At 50.2% G+C, this 21,448-nt stretch overlaps 1 protein-coding gene across 1 annotated transcript; it reads right to left on the bottom strand.

The window, feature by feature from the left end:
* Positions 1-2,966: 2,966 nt before the first annotated feature.
* Positions 2,967-19,660, bottom strand: LOC118234505 (14-3-3 protein beta/alpha-B-like). The gene is made up of 6 exons (XM_035431081.1): positions 19,503-19,660; positions 14,648-14,971; positions 9,682-9,805; positions 4,184-4,347; positions 3,526-3,621; positions 2,967-3,234 (listed from the first exon to the last, which is right to left on the bottom strand). Exons 2-6 carry the CDS (start codon positions 14,957-14,959, stop codon positions 3,175-3,177), a joined length of 756 nt encoding a protein of 251 aa, XP_035286972.1. The 5' UTR covers positions 14,960-14,971; positions 19,503-19,660; the 3' UTR covers positions 2,967-3,174.
* Positions 19,661-21,448: the final 1,788 nt, after the last annotated feature.

The raw sequence follows: 21,448 nt of genomic DNA, 5'->3' as shown, positions 1-21,448 counted from the left end.
TACCGGATTCACTTCATAAATGGGCTGTGACTCCAGCGCAGCCAAATCGGTGCGCCATTGTGCCAAGGGCTTTCCGAACCCCGGACCACCTCAGGTAGACACCATGCTACAGCGCGTTCGTATAAGAACAGCGGGCGCGGCACGCGCTTCCTCTTGGCGCCTAGACAGTGAGCTACGCTCCGAGCAGCGCGCCGTTGGTCTGGATGGCACTCACCGCATCTTCTTCAAGGGAAATGACATCACAGTGGGCATTTGTGACAGTCAATGGCTTCTATTTTCCCGTTTGATGCCAGTGGCACCGCTAATGCTCACTACGCTATTACAGTAAGCAGACGCTTGGTACGAGCGACACTTCCAGAGGCTCGTAGGCTGGCGTCCTGAGGGGCGTTTCACGAAGCAGGACTACGGAGTCAGCTGGATAACTGTGCTGAGTAAAATTCAGAACGGCTTCTTTAAAAAAAAAATTTTTTTTTTATTACTTCAGGCCATGTTCCAGATTTGGGAAGGTTCCGGGTTTCACTCGGTGCAGTTACCCGGGTAACCCAGCGATCCCGCTTGGTGAAACGGGGCCCCGTTCGGTTCCTCCCGCTTCACACCGGTCTTCCTTCGGTGTCTCGCTCGAGGAAGAATCACCGCCAGCGCTGACCCTTCCCTCCGCTTCGTCTCCATAGCAACAGAGACTTGCTCCACGCCCAGGGTTTGCGGGTAGGGAGCAGACACCAACCGACAGCTCTGCGGGGGTCGTAATCGGAACTCCTGGCTCCTAGAGACCCCCGGGGGGGGGGGGGGGGGCGTTTCCGGTAACCCTGTTCAACTTGTCCGTCCTGGCGTAGTTCTTTCCAGAGGTCAGGGCTTTTTTTTTTTGTGTGAATAATTCCACGCGGTTCGAACTACAGAGAGGGCTGAGGACACCGCTTTGCTTTGTGCGCCCGTCTAGGTCAGTAACCGGCACTGTGAGTCACCCTCTCCGGCAGACAGTGAGTCAGTGAGTGTGGGGAAACAGACCGACACAAGGCCCGTCTGTTCTTTCGGTTTCGCCCTCGAACGTCTGGGTGGATTCTTCCCTCCTCTTTGGGCGCTCGCCAACGAACCGCCGACCTGCTGCGTGTGCGATGCCTTCTTGCGTGCGAGGGGCAGATTTTCGGGCCTTTTAGACCTCAGTATGAACCGTGGTTGGTGCCTGGAGGTCCACGGGGGTCATTCCAGAGGTCACATGACAGGACTGCCTCCGATTGGCCAGGCTAGACGAGCTCCGGCCTGGTGCCCCGCAAGGCGGAACTTAGAAGGCTGTGTCGGCAAACCGTAGTCGTGGTGACCCCTTTCGGCGGGAAAACGTCCCCGTTCGCCGTCTGAAACCGTTCAGGGTCACTTCAGAGCACAGGCCTATGGCTGACTGCTTCAGCAAAACGTCCCCCGTTTTCAGCCAGATGATTAAGATGCACATCATTAGTCACACCTCTGTCTTCACTGACCCTAAATACATAGTGTACAATAATGGCTTTCATGCAATCCAGATGAGGGAGAACCAGGAATATCGGGATATACACTTGTGCTGGGCAAGTCGCTCCATGGACAATTATATGTGCATCTGTCACACAATTTCAGCCATTATTAACTCTCTATACAATACATAACGTTTTTTTTAATAAAAATCTGAATTGTACTCTTAAAATTAAGGACAGCATGTCCAAATAGGAATACCTGAAATAAATTAAATTGTATTAACACAATTCTATACGACCAAACATCGTCAGATTTCCTTAGACTTCAGTGAGAAGCAGAGGCATCACACATATTTAAGTTTCTTTTTTTTTTTTATTATTTCACGTACATGAAATTACATTGTCCCCTCCAAACAGTTGTTTGGGTGTTTTGTATGAAAATTCCAGACATGAAAACTAGCTAGCCTATCACAGCAATATCCGTACCCTCCCCAATAGCTATCCTCAGCCACATGCATTTAGGTAAGTATCAAAAGAAACAAGGGGGGGGGGGCAGAACAATAATACTAATAATAATAATAATAATAATAATGAAACAGTAATGACTAGATAAGCACAAGGTAATCTTTTAAACAGTTCTGCTCAATATACAATATTTAATTTCATTTAATTTAAAGTTCCAAATAATATCAGGTGCTTTCTTTGTTCTTAGGTTAGGTTATATCTATACCTTGTAACCGTTACACTTGGAGGGGGGGAAAGAGAAGAAAAAAAAATCCCCCCACAAATTTGCAAGTCACCCAAGCTGAGAAATGAGCTTCAGCAGATGACAAACAGAACGTTTCCTTCCTCTGCTGCCCGTGGTTACCGTTTTAGTGCTCGACAGTCATTTGGTTTTGTTTCGATGGCCCTTCTGTCGATTTTCTAGTTCCGTGACAAACCCCCCCACCGCCCCCCCCCCCCTCCGCCCCCCCTGGAATCACAAACGATCATGTAGGCTTCATGATGTAAACCACAGATGCATAAAACAACAAAGTCAAAACACTTTCAACGTTTCACATGATGTACAAATATAAACTAACTAAACTGGACCCACCCCAACCCCCGGTTTCCGCAAAGCCCGTATCATTCTTACAAAGTAACGAGGAAAAAAACAATGACGACACGCATACCCCCCCGCACCCCGCCCTTTCTGAGCCCACCCTGCGCCACAAACACACACTCACACACACACATGCATGCACGCACACACACACATGCATGCACACACACTCACACACACACATGCATGCACGCACACTCACACACGCACATGCATGCACTCACGCACACATGCATGCACACAAACACGCATGCACACACACACACACACACATGCATGCACACACACTCACATACACACGCATGCACACACACAAGCGCGCACACACTCACGCATGCACAAGCGCACACACACACACTCGCACACACACATGCACGCATGCACACTCACACATGCACGCACGCACACTCACACATGCACACACACACACACCCACACTCACCCATTCACGCACAAACACACACACACACAGACACACACACACACACACAAATAATCACACACACCCGCATGCACAAACAGAAGAGAAGCAACAGAGGCTGCTGGGAGCCCTAGAGAACAGCGGGAAGGTGAGGCGGTCTCAGTGTTGACGTGTGATTGGCAGGCAGCCAGGCAGTCGGGAGGCGGGGCTCAGTTCTCTCGACCCTCCTCGGTTTCCTCTCCGTCTCCGTGGGCGTCTGAGGTCCACAGCTGCAGCGCAGGGGCGAACGCAGGCACGTCAGAGGCACGTCAGAGGCACGCGGTGCTCTCAGTGACAGCCACGCGCATACAAATCGTCTACATGCACGCTCCATCAAGCATTTCATTACTAATTCCACACTGAAACCATTTTTATGGCTTTGCTGTAATGGTAAAGGTGCTAGCTAAAGGAGCTAGTGGCTCCCTCTCGGAGCAGTGCAGGCCCGGAGGAGACACGCCCAAACAAGCCACGCCCCAGATGAGGAGCCACGCCCCAGAGGAGCCACGCCCGTGGGCACTCACCGTCAGGTTGTCCCTCAGGAGCTGCATGATCAGCGTGCTGTCCTTGTACGAATCCTCGTTCAGCGTGTCCAGCTCGGCGATGGCCTCGTCAAAAGCCTGGAAGAGAGAGCGGCGAGATGGGAACGCTGTGCGGGTGGAGGTGCAGTCTTAAAACACCCCCGGTCTCCTGCGCGCAGGGCATGGTGATGGTGGGTGGGTGGATGTGTGTGTACGTGCTTGTGTGTGTGTGCGTGCGTGCGTGCATGTGTGTGTATGTTTGTGTGTGTGTGTGTGTGCTTGTGTATGTTTGTGTGTGTATGTTTGCATGTGTGTGTGTGTGTTTGTGTATGTTTGTGTGTGTGCGTGTGTCTATGTGCGTGTGTGCATGTGTATGTTTGTCTGTGTGTGTGTATGTTTGTGTGTGCATGTGTGTGTGTGTGTGTGTGTGTATGTTTGTGTGTGTCTGTGTGTGTGTCTGTGTGTGTGTATGTTTGTGTGTGTGTGTGTGTGCGTGTGTCTATGGGCGTGCTTGTGTATGTTTGTGTGTGTGTGTGTGTGTGTGTGTGCGTGTGTGTGTGTGTGTGTCTGTGTGTGTGTGTGTGTGTGTGTGTGCGTGTGTGTGTATGTTTGTGTGTGTGTGTGTGTGTATGTGTGTGTGTGCATGTGCGTGCGGCCGTACCTCTTTGGCCAGCTTGCAGGCCTGATCGGGCGAGTTGAGGATCTCGTAGAAGAAGACGGAGAAGTTGAGGGCCAGGCCCAGGCGGATGGGGTGGGTGGGCTGCATGTCCGTCTTGCTGATGTCCACGGCTGCCTGGTAGGCGTCCTGCGAGTTCCCCATGGTGGCTGGGGAGAGCCAGAGAGAGGGCCTCAGCGAGCACAGGACTACGGCACCACGCTGGGGTCAAATCCAGTTCACTTCAGGCCATCTCTGCACAAAGCTCCATCATTACAAAACCACATTTTCAGGAAATTCGGTAATTTCATTGAATTAAGTTGAGAGTCAATTCACTAAATGAAGTTGACAGTTCCAGAGACTTTGCCCGAAACATACTCCTGCATCGTTTAGCCTAATACGGAAGAAAACGTCATCGCAACCATTAGCAAATTAACCCATTTAAGCCCACGTCTCCACCACTCTTTTGCCATCTGTGAATATTTTTTGGATGACCACAGATGCTTTTATAAGAAATCTCAGAAATAAATCTGGGCATTAATGTGTTAAGGAAGGTGTGTGCACTGTCCCATGATTGTCGCGAGTGAAAACATTTAAATCCTCGACTCAGAACTGACGGTATCGTTTTATTTTACTGAAACGAAACGAGACCGTCCCTAGGAAAGTGTCTCTTGCACTAATGCAGGCAGAAGTGAAGGCTCTGCCATACGCGCTAGTGTTTCCATAGCAACAGCATGGACTGTACGCTGCTGGCAGTAGGTCACGCGGCTTTGCGGCAGTAAGACACATAGTAAAATCCAGACTGCTGGCATTACAGGGGATTTGCGGAGTGATACTGCAGAGAAACAAGGACCCTGGATTAATACACAGCTCAACAGCGGCCACACCCGTCAAACTGAGGGCTGGAACACAAACCTTTGGGCCTATATACACTACCATGTAAACCCAAGGGGCCTACACTACCATATAAACCCAAGGGGCCTACACTACAATATAAACCCAAGGGGCCTACACTAAAATATAAACCCAATAGGCCTATATACACTACCATATAAACCCAAGGGGCCTACACCACAATATAAACCCAAGGGGCCTACACTAAAATATAAACCCAAGGGGCCTAAACTACCATATAAACCCAAGGGGCCTACACTACCATGTAAACCCAAGGGGCCTACACTACCATGTAAACCCAAGGGGTCCACACTACCATGTAAACCCAAGGGGCCTACACTAAAATATAAACCCAAGGGGCCTAAACTACCATATAAACCCAAGGGGCCTACACTACCATGTAAACCCAAGGGGCCTACACTACCATGTAAACCCAAGGGGTCCACACTACCATGTAAACCCAAGGGGCCTACACTACAACATAAACTCAAGGGGAAATTGCAGGACCTGAAACTAATGTGGAAAGAAAACTCCCCATAATTGTGACACAGTTGTTGGGAGGCACAGTAAGCCAGATTTGGGGGTTCTGCAGTGGCCCCACTGGCTTGCCGTAGCTGAACTGGGCGCTCTTCAGTCGCAGCGCAGTGGTGTTGAGTCAGCTGCAGATCCGAGCGTGTCTGTGGCTGCACTGCTGAACAGCTAAGCGTGCTGCACCCACGCAGGTGCGTAGGCGGCTTCACCTGAGCCGCTGGAGGACAGCCAGCCTGTGATAGGCTGTTCGTAGCTCCTCCCTCCCCACCTCCCCCCACGCTCTCCTGCTGCAGAACCCAACAGCATGACTGACTGACTGACTCCACCACTCCACAGAACCGAGGCTCAACTCCATCCAGCTGTTCGGTCTGCTCCTCGCAATGTCCGAGACTCAGAGCCGGACGTACCTCCTGTTCTTTTGCAAAGGGGGCTAGCTGGCTAATAGCCTACCACCTCTATACCTACACCTACAATGTGTTCAGCGGTAGCGACTTTTTCCATTTTTTATTTCCTCCCCAGTTTATACACACACACTTACACACGCGCACAGGCAGGCAGGCAGGCAGGCAGACAGACGGACAGACAGACACACCCCTGCTGTCAGCAGTTGCAGCAGTTCTAAACGGCAGTACTGAAGGCTGATGTAAGAGCTGCATCCGCCTCGCTCAGCGCAGGGTAAGGCAGAGGGAACAGGGTCAAATCTACAGAACTGGAAATGGAACTGATGCAATAGTGAACCCAGACGCATTACACCACTGCCTACTTCCCCAGAAACCACACAATCTCCCTTTCTGCACGAGCACAAGCATATGCTCACACACATGCACACACACACACACACACGCGCGCGCATGCACACACGCACACACACACATGCACAAACACGCTCACACTTGTGCATGTGCATACACGCACACATGCTCACACACACACCCTTTTGCACACACACGCACGCACACACACACACACACAGGTACGCCCATGCATGCAGGCAGAGAACTGTACCCAGCTGTATGTTCAGCAAACAAAACCTAACCTGCTCTTCCCATACTGTAGCTACCCACTTGAGCAGTCGCTGCACTTTATCAGAGATTCAGCAGCTTACTAGCTCCTACCTCAAGCATCTACCACACCATAGACATTTATCTTACACATGAAAAAGAAAATGGCTGCCGAAAATCACCAGGAAACATTCTCACAGTTAAATTAAAACCAGTAATGGAAAATATTCCATTGCTAGACATCACGTCCAGAAATCCAGCTACATTTTCAGAGAGCTTAGTGTGTACCGTGTATAATTTGAGTTTTTTCCCCCTATGGATATCACCACTTCACATACAATAATATTGTCTGAAGGCTTAAATTTCTCTTCATTAATTTCCCTTGCGGATCTTTGGACACGCTGGTCACAGACGCTGAGCCTGAACAGGCACTGTTAAATGGAGGCTCTGCTCTCCCGGCCTGTTCTCTGTCCGGCGTCTGAAGCGAAGCAGCTAGCCAGAGCTTTAGGGGTTAAAATTCCACACGACTGTCAAGAAGAGCATCGCCGCGACACCCTGGTGTGAAATGGAGCGAATACCAGCCTGGAGAAGCGTGGTCATGACACGTTACATTACATTACAGGCATTCAGCAGACGCCCTTATCCAGAGCAACTCACACAACTTTTTTACATAGCATAGCATTCACATCACATCCATTTATACAGCTGGATATATACTGAAGCAATGCAGGTTCAGTACCTTGCTCAAGGGGACAACGGCAGTGTTCTAGCGGGGAATCGAACCTGCGACCTTCAGGTTACAAGACCAGCTCCTTACCCATTATGCTACACTGCTGCCCATGTGTTTCCGCGACAGCGCCAAAACACTTGTTTAATATCCCGGCTGCTGACAATATTAATGTTAATAACACAAGCCATCAACCCCAAGATGACATCCACTGCTGATAAAGACTTGAATAATTCTGGATTCAAATGAAGACCAGGTTGAGAATCAAACCAATGGCACTAAAAAGCAGAGGGGAATTGTGCTCCTGTGTCCTCCACCCGACCGACTGAATCGTCCTTCACTGTTCCCTCAGTTAACAAAAAAAATAAATCATCCAAAGTTGAAATTGCAGTCAGACAACTTTCAGGGAAACGGAGCGTAGAGAACCGGTCACATCCCATTCATCCCCCCCAACCCGCCCCCAACCCGCCCCCCGCCCCCCGCCCCCCCACAAAACTCCCGTGAGCCGCCCTGAAGTTACTGAATCTTACTCATCGGCGTGCCGAGGCTCGCCCCGCTGTTCGTTCGGCCCCACCCTGTCGGCACGGGGCGGGGCCCGGCCTCGGCCCGAAACGTTCCGGAACTTTCCCGCGGGGGGGGGGCTCGTGCGCGAACGTGAGCCGGACGGAGTCGGCATTCCGGAAAAAAGTTATTCCGGCAAAGTTATTTTCTCCGGCTCCGGACGCAGTAGAGTTCACAGAAAGGCTCCACTGCGACGTCAAGGCCGCAGCTTTAAACGGATAAAGCACGCAGAACTCCACTTGATTGGCCAAGACATCCAGCCACGCGTCATCTGCGTTTGTCCTAATATTGCAGCTCGTTCTACTCCCTAGCTTGGCTTGGCATAAGTTAGGTCAGAAGAAACTGTGTTCTTGGATTTAAATAAATAGCTGTACGAAATGACTAACGTATCTTATTGAACCTGTGCTTTGTAGTTGTCCAATGACCATGATTTGCACTTTTTGTATGTCGCTTTGGATAAAAGCGTCTGCTAAATAAATATAATGTACTATTCGCTTCTCATTCATCACCAAGTTAACATTCGCTAGGTTCTCAGGCTAGGCATTCAATCACACCTCATCTTGGTTACACTCTTGGCCTGCTCCCATCCCATCACAGCTCTTAACAGCATTTGCTAGCTGCTTTTTCAGACGACTTACTGGTAACATCAAAGCTATTAGACATAAATAAAATGACAGAAAGCCACTGGTTATGTGAATAAGGGAAACCGCTATCTTTCACTGTTCCGTGTTCCGCGTGTGAAAGTGGCCGGTGGTGAACCTCAGCCTTCGCGAGCGTGCGTCTCCACCTACACCCTTTCTCCTCAGGCCAGCTCTTCTCTTTTGTGTAACTATCGAGAGTTACTACCGGGCTAACTCCATTCATTAGGCTGTATACCCGCAAGTCTGAGCCGCCAGTAATACGCAGGCATTCTGAGCTCAGAATAAAGAACACTGGCAGCGCTGCTAAAGGCTACGCTAACTGGCACGGATTTCATTCCTTCCACCGAACCACAGAGACATATTTTGAACGCTGCAGAACTGCACGGACTAGTTCGCGCTAGTCGGAACAGCTCGTCCAAGTATTTCCACGAACAGACACCCTTACGAGGCCAGAGTGCTTCTGAAGAACGTCGGCAGGTTGCAGTAATGCATTGTACAGGCCGCGCTGGTTCCATTAACTGTCTGTCTGCGGCGACGCTAACCGCTAACGAGCCCGATAGCGGCTAACAAGCTTGATAGCGGCTAACGCACGTTCGTTTCGGCTCACCGACACAAAGCCCCCCGGATATTTCTTTCAATCACCTTCCGGGGTCAAACGCGCAGCCTCTGCATTCCCCTGCAAGAATGGCTGAACAGGTGCAATCCACTGAGTCTGATGCATTTTCATTAGCATGCAATTTTCAAAGTGTTTCAGGCTGCCACTTCAGTGCACCAGCACAGTCACCGGCCGCCACAGTGGTTTTAACTAGTAACGCCTAAGCCGCTAGTTTGATGCTACGGGGTACAGTGCACAGCGCGATGCAGCCAGCTAGCAATGCTAGGGTTTGCTAGCCGCCCTACCAGGCAGCGTTAGCCACGGTCGTTCATGTGAACGTAATCTATTCTGTGACATCACAGAGCCACGGATCCTGTTATCTCTGTTTACACTGGCGTTCTTTCAATTTCAGTCCGTTTGGCATTAACAGCTCAACCGAAGAGCTTTTTCTCCCCCCCAGCTACATTCCAGTGGGCCTTTACGGCCTGTCCACGTCCTGCGGGAATATCACCCGGTTCGCACCTATGCAAGTCAGGCGGGTTTTCGGGACTTACAGGTTTTGTTGTCTCCCACGGCGACCTCGGCCAGGTAGCGGAAGTAGTCCCCCTTCATTTTCAGGTAGAAGACCTTGCTCTCGGCGGGAGTGGCGTTGGGGATGAGGTACTTCTCCAGAAGACCCTCGATCACAAAGAGAGACACAAAAAAAAAATGTTAGTAATACGTCATCGCCGGTCTTGATTGGTTCCCCTGTGTGAGGGCACAGACACACGATATTCAGAGCGCAAGTCAACGCTCGAGCCCCGTCCAGCCGTTCCTCCGCGCGGCGCACCGCCATGTTTGCCTGGGGAAGGACGGGGAAGGACGGAGACCAACCGCCGGCCTTCCCTAGACAGAGGAGCGAGCGTGCGGCAGCGGTGGGGCAACGAGGGCCATATCCGTTTCTGGTTTTCGTGCCAGCTTCCGGACTTAATCACTCAATTAGCCCTTAATTTTTTACGTCGTCTGACAGTCCTGACAAGCGCACGAACGACAGACGAAGCCTGTTCTCGTGCCCCTGTACGAAACGTGTTACTGTGATCTAATCTGCGAGGGAACCAGTGTTGCTGCACACGGCCGATTGGCTCATTTCGCCAGGGTAATTGGGCGGAAACAAAAACACGCATGCGCACCGGCCCACCAGGAACGGAACTGCCCGCCCTCGGCGTACGGTGGGAAACGCTCGCTAAAGCCCCAGTGTGATGTCACCGGCCTCAGCCAATCGGCCGAAGTGCGAAAAGTCACATGCTTTATGCGTTGTCCACAGAGAGCTGAGCGTCGAGCACGTGTTCCCGGAGCAAATCAATAAACCCAAAGAAATCTGAGTCGATTCCAGCAAGGATAAAGGAAACATTACTCCCTGACCCCCAGGATGAGACAACTGACGACAATTCTGGAAAATAGCCAAATAAAATCATAATCTCGGAAATGCATGATAAATCCACTCTTGGTCGGCTTGAAGCAGTAGTCCTCGTGCGTTTAGTCTGCAAACGAGGGACCGCCCTCACCTTACGTTCCCGTGACGACCTGCGCACCCTTCCCTAGCCAAAGACAGCCTGCACACTGTAACACTGCCACACGTTCTCCCATGAAACGTGGGCCTGTGTAACAAACAGCCCTGCCTAACCTCTCAGGACTTTGAGTGCACACTGAGGCCCAACGTGCCGATGACTCCACCCACACGTCCTCCACGTGGTCTACACCCATCGGGGCGGGAAAACTGTTTCAAAGGGTCTTCTATCTCCACCGTAGCTTTGACTATTTTTTACGTGAAGACTAGGTTCGTTTGTTCAACGCAAAATGGAGGACGATGAATCCCAGCCGAATAAAGCATTCCTCGGCCGAGAGATCCTGATCGGATAACGAGACTCTGGAGCCGACGCCGCCGACGTGGGGCGACGACCTCGCCGCGAGTCACATGACCGCTATCGGCATTCCATCTCTCCGGAGCTGGACCTCCGCTACGCAGCATTCGCCCGGTCAGGAGCCAGACGCTGTAGACCGGGGCTGCCACAGCACTGCACAGAGAGACCTGAAGTCTCTGAGCACGTCTACTTAAAGGGAGGTGCCCGCGGCTAAGCTAACCGGCCGCGGTCAAAAAGCCTTTGTTTTTAATGCCGCCAAGGGCCGGCTGAGCTGGAAACCATTATCAGACGTGTGTAGCAAGCGGCTCCAGAGGGGCCGCATCGGAGAGTGTGAACCGCATTCACACCACAGCCAGCCCTCCACTTTGACCACAGCGGGGCTCTGGGGCTTGGCACTGTGAGAACGGGGAACGTTGCAAGTTAGCCGTTTCCCGCCAAAACGCGCACCAAAGCAGCCGTTGTCTCTGGGCGTGGGGGGGGGAGCGCCACCGGAGGGCAGAGCGTGTGCCAAAGCTCAAGGCAGAACATCGCGCCCACCTCAGGTCTGGCCCCGTTTCAAATCCGCAAGGTGCGGCAAGCTAGCAGGCGGCCAATCACAGCGCTCCGACTCGCGGAGCGTCTCCGCCTCCTCCTTCCTCCCGCACACGCTGCGTTACAACTGCCGGGCGTCACGTGACCGAACCACTACTTCCTGTAGTTCCAGGAAGTCGTTACTACAGCGAGTGGGATCAAACGGCCTCTCGCTCTAGCCTCTCTCTTTGCTGTTGCCGGGAAACGCGACAGAGGCCTGGCGAAGTGCTATTGTTCCGGAGTATAATGGGCTGCAGCAGCCGACGCCTATGAGGAAAGATTATATAAGCGGACTCGGCGTGCGCAGAAGCGGGACCACAATGCACCGGGCCGTGTGGGAGAGAGAGAGGAGCCCCCCCCCCCCCCGCTCGCTGTGACCCGTGGAGGTCACCGGGCCTGTGCGGCGGCTGTGCTGCCGTGGTTACGGGATTAGGGCCCGCTGACTCAGCCCGGCGGCTCTCTCTCCCCCGGTCACACGCCGACGTGCCGCCCCGGCAGAGAGCCGCCCCGCCCACAGCCCGCACGTAGGCACGGGCACGGGCCGGCCTCCGCCATCGCTCTCCCCTTCCCTTTCTGCTTTCCCTCCCTCCCATCCTCCCGCCCCCCCCCCCCCAGCTGGGAGTTGGCCTCGGCGTGAAGCAGCGCTCCTCCATGGTTACCGTTGCTACGTTGGACAAGCGCTGCCAGACGAACAATATAAACGGAGAGGAGTAAAGGGAACTGGGGGGGGGGGCTTTCGCCTGACATGTTCTCTTTCTGAATCCGAAACGAAGCTCTGTGTCAGCCGCTGGTGAGTTAGAAATCAGCGGCGCCAGACGCTCCTGCTTACTGCTCACAGGAAAGCGCAGCGCGAATAATTTCAATTCATCTGCCGAGACGACGGCCGATTTACAGTCAGGCAAAAGCGTCAGCCAGCTAAACGCACTGCAGCGGAAATTTCCATTCTGTTAATTCGGGGGTCAGCGACTTGGAGCATCCTCTGATTGAATAACACAATCAGGGACGGGTCAATAGACTTCAACGGTGACGTCATCACCGTGACATCATTCAACGGCACTCTTGGCACCTGACAGGGACATTTTTTAAAAAAGGTGACCATTGAACTTAATGCAGGTTTTGCAGCTCTTAAAATGACCAGAACACATCGTTACTGTGTACGCTAATAATAAGATTCATTCCAAATTACATCCCTGCAGTGGTCTTAGCGCATTTTACTACAGTATACTCCCAGCAGCGAATACAAACACATGACTCATACGCACAAAACATCTCATTCACAATACACCAACATCTACATTTAAAAAGGCCAAAACGTTTCAATCTTTTGAAAACACATTACAGCTGCGCAATAGAGTCCATCACAGTAAGCTCTCAGAAGCACAGGTACAACGCCCTCAGTGTCACCCGGCTGACTGAAGCCATTCTGCTGGGCGGGGTCGATTACGACGCCGAGTTCACGGTGTGAATTCAACAGCGGTGACTGCGCGCTGAGGCCCGGCGTAGCGTTAGCGCTGAGCGTAGCGTTAGCGGCGAGCCGAAGCCCAGGCTCGCGACAGTTGAGATTCCGCTAGCGGGTGACCTGGAATGCTACACGCGCAGAGCATTCCTCAGCGCTGAGCGCAGTCCTGCTGGCACTGCCGCCCGAGCCGGGCTGCCCCTGGGGCTCCTCTGCAGCTCGGTCCAGCAGCGGCACAGCGAGGAGGGGGGGGGGGGGGGGGCGGCGGGGGCGGGCAGGGGGAGGAGCTTCTCCGCGGCCTCTGGGCCTGAGAGTCTGCTGGACGACCCGAACGCGCTTCTGCTAACGCGCAAGACAAGCCGGCGCTCCCATCAGCCCCCATCATAAAAAAAAAACAGGAAGTGCAAGAGCAAAGGAGTCTGGGTAACTGTAAATAAACTATCCTTACACCTCACTGTTGTAACCAGTCAAATATCAAACCTTTATTCATGCATGTCAACTCTTTGGCTTTCAACTGAACTGAAAGCTAAAAGCAGCTGAAAACGAACATGCGCTCAACCCAGCAGGGTTGGTGCCAAGGAACTGGGGGAGAGAAAAAGAGAAAAAAAAAAACCCATGGGTACACTGAACAGGAGGCATGGTCAATTTCTGCACTGACACACAGTCCTGGAAAATAACAGCTCATCCCTTGGCACTGAGGAACACAGAGCCAAAATGGCCGCCCGAGTGGATAATCGGCAGCCTCTCTCCAGGGCTTCGGTGCGCACGCTGCACAGAAACTCGCCGCACTTTCACAGGCCCTCAAAATGGAGGACTCTCCGTCCGCTTCCCGGCGAGCGGCGCGTAACGTCAACCCCGGGAAAGGTCTCCAGGCAACACACCTGCAGCCAGGCAACGGCGCTGACCGGCGCTTCTGATTGGCCCGGGAAACGGGACATTCTCTGGTTAGACCGTACATTTTTGTGCCCGTTTCCAGTCATTCTTCACCGAGCTCACGGTAAACACTAATTAGGGGCCACGGTAACTGCGTGTGAAGGCAAGGTCGGGTCACGTGACGTTTGCGATGTCCAATTGCACGCCAAGAGCCGCGCAGCGGCGGGGAAGCACCCGCAGACGTATCGTATGACCCGTGCCGCAAAACTGAACCTGTGACAGGCACACAGACAATCGATCAGCTGACTGCAGAAACTGGGCCCACACATAAAACAGGCCTACGCGGCCCTTACTGAAGAATACGGGCCAATGTGACGACAAATTCTCATTTAATTAACATAGAAATAGGTACCTTATATCAAAGAAAAAGGATGAACTCCAACTATAACAGAGGTATCCACTTGTCAAAGTATACCATGACTGAACTAACCGGTGAATGACCCAGCCAAAGCCGGCCCCCACAGGAGCCCCTCCCCTCCCGTCCTGTCCCCTCCTGTTCCGTCCCATCCCGTCCCATCCCCTACTCGCCCCTCCCCTCCCCTCCCACCCCCTACTCACCCCTCCCCTCCCCTTCCATCCCCTCCCATCCCCTACTCGCCCCTCCCCTCCCGTCCCGTCCCGTCCCATCCCCTCCCCTCCCCTCCTCGCCCCTCCCCTTACCAGCACGTCCCCGCAGATCTCCTTCAGCTCCTCCTCGATCTTTTCCCGGTACTCCTTGACCAGCTGCTGCTTCTTGTCGCTGCCCTCGGTCTTCTGCTCGATGCTGGACACCACCCTCCAGGAGGAGCGGCGCGCCCCCACCACGTTCTTGTAGGCCACCGACAGCAGGTTGCGCTCCTCGTTGGACAGCTCCTCGCCCAGCTCCGTCACCTTCTTCATGGCGGCGGCCATGTCGTCGTAGCGCTCCGCCTGCTCGGCCAGCTTGGCCTTCTGCACCAGCGTGGCCTTCTGCTCCGCGTCGCACTTCTCCATGGCTGCTCCGGGCTGAGGGGGGCGGGGCAGGGAGGGGAGGGGGGCGGGGTCAGAGTCCTGTCACTCAGACAGACAGAGGCGGGCCTACACATACACCTACACATTCGCTCCTGCTCTCTTTCACATGCACCGACACAAAAACGCACACGCTCGCTCACACAGAGGTACGGGCAGACAAACACACACTCGTCCATAGCAACAAAGACAGAGTGGTGCATGAACCTTTTCACTGTGAAACAGGAACTAGCCCAAGCAGCATACCTTCACTAAAACTCCATTCTAGTGCACTTTTTCACTGTGAAACAGGAACTAGCCCATGCAGCACACCTTTACTAAAACTCCATTCTAATGCACTTTTTCACTGTGAAACAGGAACTAGCCCATGCAGCACACCTTCACTAAAACTCCATTCTAATGCACCTTTTCATTGTGAAACAGGAACTAGCCCATGCAGCACACCTTCACTAAAACTCCATTCTAATGCACCGTTTCACTGTGAAACAGGAACTAGCTCATGCAGCATACCTTTACTAAAACTACATCCTAATGCACCGTTTCACTGTGAAACAGGAACTAGCCCATACAGCACACCTTCACTAAAACTCCATTCTAATGCACCGTTTCACTGTGAAACAGGAACTAGCTCATGCAGCATACCTTTACTAAAACTCCATCCTAATGCACCGTTTCACTGTGAAACAGGAACTAGCCCATGCAGCACTAAAACTCCATCCTAATGCACCGTTTCACTGTGAAACAGGAACTAGCTTATGCATTCCACATTCTGGGCTGGCGTTCCGTCATCTTTTCTACCACCCTGACCTGCATCAGCGCTGAACACCAGGCTCATTAGCGCTGGCCTACTTACGAGCATAAGCACGCTGCTTCAAGCAGCACTGGTGTTAAGAGGAGATAAACACAGAAAGGGGGGGGGGGGGGGTCTAGGGTCAGGGGAAGGAGCTTGTTCGGTAGACATTTACCGAACGCACCACAAATGCACCCAGCGAACAAATTTATACTGCGTGATGTCTCCACCAACGTGCGTCTATGTACAGTTCATAACGACAGCCTGTTCAAAGTGTAAAGGCAGTGCGGGAGTCCTGTTCTCATTCCATTATACCACTGGGCTCAGCAGCTACATGCGAGAGCAAAGACAATGAATGTGGGCAGGTTTTGAGGGGTAAACCTTGGTTTCTTATCTGTAGACAGAATGCAGGCGGTGGCATTTTATGTGGGCACCGAGAGGGGCATGTGCATTCAGTGGTGGTCTGCACGCAGTGCAGCGCGGGGGAAAACCCTGCCGGCACTGAGCTCCCACTCCAGCTCACGCGGACCTGCTCACGGTTTTGCCATGCAAATGGCTGACGAGCAGCTCCAGTGATTTCTGCCTCTGCGAATGTAACAACGCCCTCCACGTGAACCGTAGCCTCCTAAACAGGGGGTTTACAGAATAAACCCTGCAGTTAAGGAGAAGTAAAACCAAAAGTTGGCACAAAGCCGTGCGGCAAAGATGCACACGTGCGTGCACACACACACACACACACACACACACACACAGGACCACACATCACACCTGTTGTGTGACAGCCCCTCCTAGGGTGACTCAACTGAACAAGGCACTCAAAAACTGAATAACACCCAGCAAACAATCTCATTTTCAAATGGCCTGTTAGTAGACTATTTACTCTTCAGGAACATTTAAAAAGGCTCCTTAATAAGGTTGTGGGACAGACACAGCTTTCCTCCACACACAATAGACAGATTTCGAACTTCCTTGCCATTTTTGCATTTTACAAAGAGACTCCAGCATTTGTGTGTAGTCCCCTCCAAGGCTACCACAGCCTTCACGGGTTCCGTTTTACATATGTAAAACTGTTCAGAGGCCAGGCAAATACACAGCCGATGGTTCAAAGTGAAGACAAACGTCCTCACTAGCCTGAACTGAATAAATTTACAGCGCACATTTGAAACCTGACACCAATAGAGGCAAAGCAACTGGGGGGGAGGGGGGAAATTCTCCTGAACTGGTATTCTACACCAACGTAGCTCTGCTCCAAAATGCCTGCAGGTGAGGACTGAACTTGCCTTGGTGTGAACTGTGAACAAAGGTACGAATTCTCTCTTAGGTCGCGCGTGAAATCATTCCAATGTGTGTTGCCATGCACTTGCACAAATCCACACTAACCCGCACCTGTGGACATATTAACCGAGTATATTTAGTCACACCGCGCTCGGGTGTTAATAAGAATATGGCGTGACTGCGGCAACTCCCGAGCAAGTGTTTGGTAAGTGAAATGGAATGCAGTGTCACACACTGGCATTCCTTCACACATTATCTCCGGAGGTTTAACTATAAACACTGATATCATGTTACATTTGTTTACTTTAGTCCATCAGGATTTACGTTAGCATTAAACGTTGTTAACGAAGCCATTCTTAAAATAGTTCAATAGATGGCAAATTCTTCATTTACATTTGACAAAGCAGGTAAATGCTTTGCACACATTACCTGTATATTGCACTAAACTAGACCCTGTGAACTTAGCAGTTGAGTAAAATATAAAAATATGTAGCTTTAAGAAAAACACAACTCGGACAGTCCCTATTAAATTTCAGTAACAACTATTAACAGTAATACCCGCGATTTGGTGCCCTCCCAAACACACACCTCACCACGGTCCTCTTAAACAGCTGCCTGCAACAGTAGCAATACGGTTACAAAAAAAAAAACATCTGCTCCACTGAATAAAACTTTCCCCTTCAAACTCCATGCAGCAGAAACGAGGACTGATTTGGCTGGAAGCACTCACTAATTTTCAATTTCCACGGGGAGCAGTTAAAAATGAGACTTGGCCATTTGCACACTGACTGTGACTGATGTCACTAAACTGGCACAAGAACATCGCATACCGCGCGTGACGGTCTCTGTTCAGTGGTGAGAAGCGCGAAACAGCTGCCACACCTCACACATTTTAAACTAAGCTACAATGTAGCTAACGTCAAAGGCTTAGAAACCCAATCGAGCATATGTTCATTTATTTGTAATTAGCAAACTATTTAGTTACAGCTCGTCGTAGACAGAGTAGCATTTCCCAGCTAGAGCTAACTAGCTGGTTGTGACAATGAGGGGAAATGTGTTATTTCCTCGTTCGCCACACCCATCTCAGTTCATTTGACAGCCATCGACGTTACCTGTTGCTAGATATTGTCACGTAACTTGACAATAGCTTGGCCGCAAAAGCTTGTTAGGAGAGCTAACGTTAGCCAAAGTTTTGGACTGTCTAGCCGAAAGGTTAATGCACACAGCCAGCCAAATTTCCTAGCCTACAGCGTACAGTTAGCGCCATTTTTTAAACTAGCTAGGACTGGCTAGTTGTTAGCTGTCTCACATCAGTTACCATTTGGTAACGACGACCAGAAACAAAGCCCTAGATTTCTATATTAACTTAGACGCGACTTTTTTGATATACAGATATTTGCCCCTGGCTACAGCTAACCCATCTTGCAAGCTACCAGCATCCTCGTGACCTGCTTTCTTCAAAGCTTAACGAAAGGACAACGAATATCCGGCAAACTAAAGAAGCTTAAAGCAGACAAAGAACATTTGATTTGAAATAATCGTTCAGCAAAGAAACTAGAAAACCCTAACTACATTTGGTCACATCTTACGTTTTACATAGACTAACGAGATCTAAATGCATGACTAACAAGGTAACGTTAGATGCAATGTTAACTAATGAAGCCAATAGGCTCGGTTAGCTAGTCTATCCTGACTAGCCATCACTAGTTAACGTTACGTCGTTGAACTTAACCAGCTGTCAACAATACGGGACTAACTTCGCTTAGTCTATCAGCTAAAATTTGAACTGCTTTAGTACACTAACAAGGTTACCTGATTACGATGCTGCAACTAGGCTAGCTATCATATGTCGCTATGTTATCATGGAGTTAGATAGATATCGATAAGGATAGTGATTTGTGCTGACTATGCCAGGGCTAGCATTTGTTAGAAACCGTTAAAGCTGTTAAGCTTGTGTTCACACTCAAGAGTCGAGAGGCTTGCCGACGTCTTCTGTATAACTTGCCTCCTAACATTATGCGCGCAGCTCTTCAATGATGGAGCCAGTTATATCGATAGCGATTTTCTTGCCCCAGACAAGAGCTCATACCGTGTACCGTACCATTCATTTGAAAGATGGATCAATACAGTGCAAAAAACATATCTATCAGAAAAAGGCATCGATACACAAGAGCGATATGCTCATATGTTTCGAAAAAATAAAACAAATCAACCTGCGAGCCATGTATGAAAATGGTTTTCTTTCATTAACAAGGAGGGGATTCAGCGCTAGCTGCCAAACCCGATAACACAAAGCTCGGAAGCGTAGCTACGAAATACACATTGCTTCTGTCTCAACATTTTATGAAACATAAATCAATCCCGTTTTTTCGTTAATTATAGCACAATACCAATACAACTTGTCACTAGTGTATTGCTTTGGGTATTAATAGTATCCATAATTTTCAGCTACTAGTCACTTACCTTAATGTGTGAAATAATAGTGTTCTTCCTCCGACAACACAGCTGATTCTCATTCAGTCTGTCTCTCCCATCAACGGGGTTTCCCTCCCATCACCAGCCCCAGGAGCAGGGACACGGTGGGGAGGCGTGACGTCAACGGCTGCCAAGGCAACCGTTGATTGACTTACTTACACCACTACAGCTTGAACAAGGACCGGAGGCGTACGTTGTCTCTGCTTTCTTTTCTGTATCACCAACCTCCCTTGGTGTGCCCACTCACTCGCACGACTGTGATTTGTCCAAATTACTACCCATGATATTGATTTTCCGAAGAGCAATTCAAGGTTGTACCCCGGATTTGAAAGGTTAGCCCACAGGCTACAGACCCAATAGGCGAGGCTCTTGGGTTTGGTTCGACATATCCATCTCTTGAAATTGTGAAGACGGTTTCCTTGTTGAAACGCGAACTCTTGGTTGTATAAAGTAATTAAACGCACGGTTACTCTACTTCACTCAGTGCAAACAGTGCATGCCGCAAGAAAATTTTCAGCCAAATCAAATTGAAAAGACCCATTTATAGGTTTTTTGTAGACAGAAGCACCCAAGTCTTTGAGTTAAATTATTTTTAACCTTGTTCTAATGTTGGCACATAGTTAATTCCCCCCATTTCTCATTCTAAAACCTCAAGTTGAATCTTCAGGTTTTAGAAAAACTCAAAATGGTCCAATGCGCAGGAGAAATTATAGTAGATCAAATGCATAATTATTATAAATGGTATTATTTTGCACATTGGAAGCCGTGTCTGCTGTAACTATTTTTTTAACATAATATGTTTCACGCAACAGTCCCTGCTGGGCATTTTTGTGTTTCGGCGCTGATCCTTAACACGTGTTATCGGTGCAGTTGAGGACATGCTGGTGGGTTATGTAATTTTACCACATGGGTAGCCATGATGTGAGAGGCAGCATGCGCTGTGGAAACACTAAATTATGATCTAACTCTGCATGTACAGCTGGGAAGGGTGTGGGAATAGCTGGACGAGTAGAACGCTGTGTCGGAATCCTGTCGGAAAACGGCGCGGGGTTTGTGTTCCGTACACGCGTGTGTCTGTTATTTCATCTGCGCGCGGTGCTACAATTAGCCAGCGCTGGAAATGAATGGGCCGCAGGAAGGAAGGATAGGGATTGCTATGGGCGGAAGACAGAGGGGGGAACAACAGCTCCGCAGTCGTGAATCACCACCTGTGGTACCGGAGCTGGAGGAAGCTGCTGAACACTTGTTTTTATGAGGTCAGTACGAGTGCTAAAAATAACAAGCACCACCTCCTCTTCCTCCTCCTCCTCCTCCTCCTCCTCCTACCCCCTCCCCCGTCCCCCTTCAGGTCCTCAAATGAGCCCTTTCTACCATTATCCTGTCTTTTCATCTTATCATTCCAACAAATGCAACTTTCTTAGATTACAATGCAGGTCCTCTGGATTTTCCATTTATCGGTCTATCATGGCTTTTCTCTCCCAAGATCAGATAAAGCACTTTTAGTTTATTGAAGTAGGACATTTTACTCTTCAGAATGGTAGGGGATGAGTGCTTTGTCATTGATTTTTCACACAATTAAAATAAAAAATCAGAACAAAGGCAGTAAGACAGCATTACTTCTTTCGTAAATGTTAATGAAATCACAGTAATGTGTCTTAAGGCTTTACACAAAAAAAAAAAAAATACTGCTATTTAAAAAAAAAAAAAACTTACTTTCAAGTCATATTGCATTGTTTTATGTTATTGCACAGGCACACACACACACACACACAAAAGGACATGTTAAAGGGTGTTTTAAAGCAAGTTTTTACAAACCACGGAAGAATAATTGACATTTTCAGCTGATATTAAGAGTCCTGTAAGAAATCTGGAGCACAGGAAGCACTGAGCTCGTAAGATTCTCTTCATTTTCTGCCTGGTTCTCAAGAGAAAAG

This window comes from Anguilla anguilla, chromosome 8 (assembly GCF_013347855.1).
Source record: "Anguilla anguilla isolate fAngAng1 chromosome 8, fAngAng1.pri, whole genome shotgun sequence".
Classification (NCBI taxonomy): domain Eukaryota; kingdom Metazoa; phylum Chordata; class Actinopteri; order Anguilliformes; family Anguillidae; genus Anguilla; species Anguilla anguilla.
The sequence above is the reverse complement of the archived record's forward strand: the minus strand, read 5'-3'. Positions and strand labels throughout refer to the sequence as shown.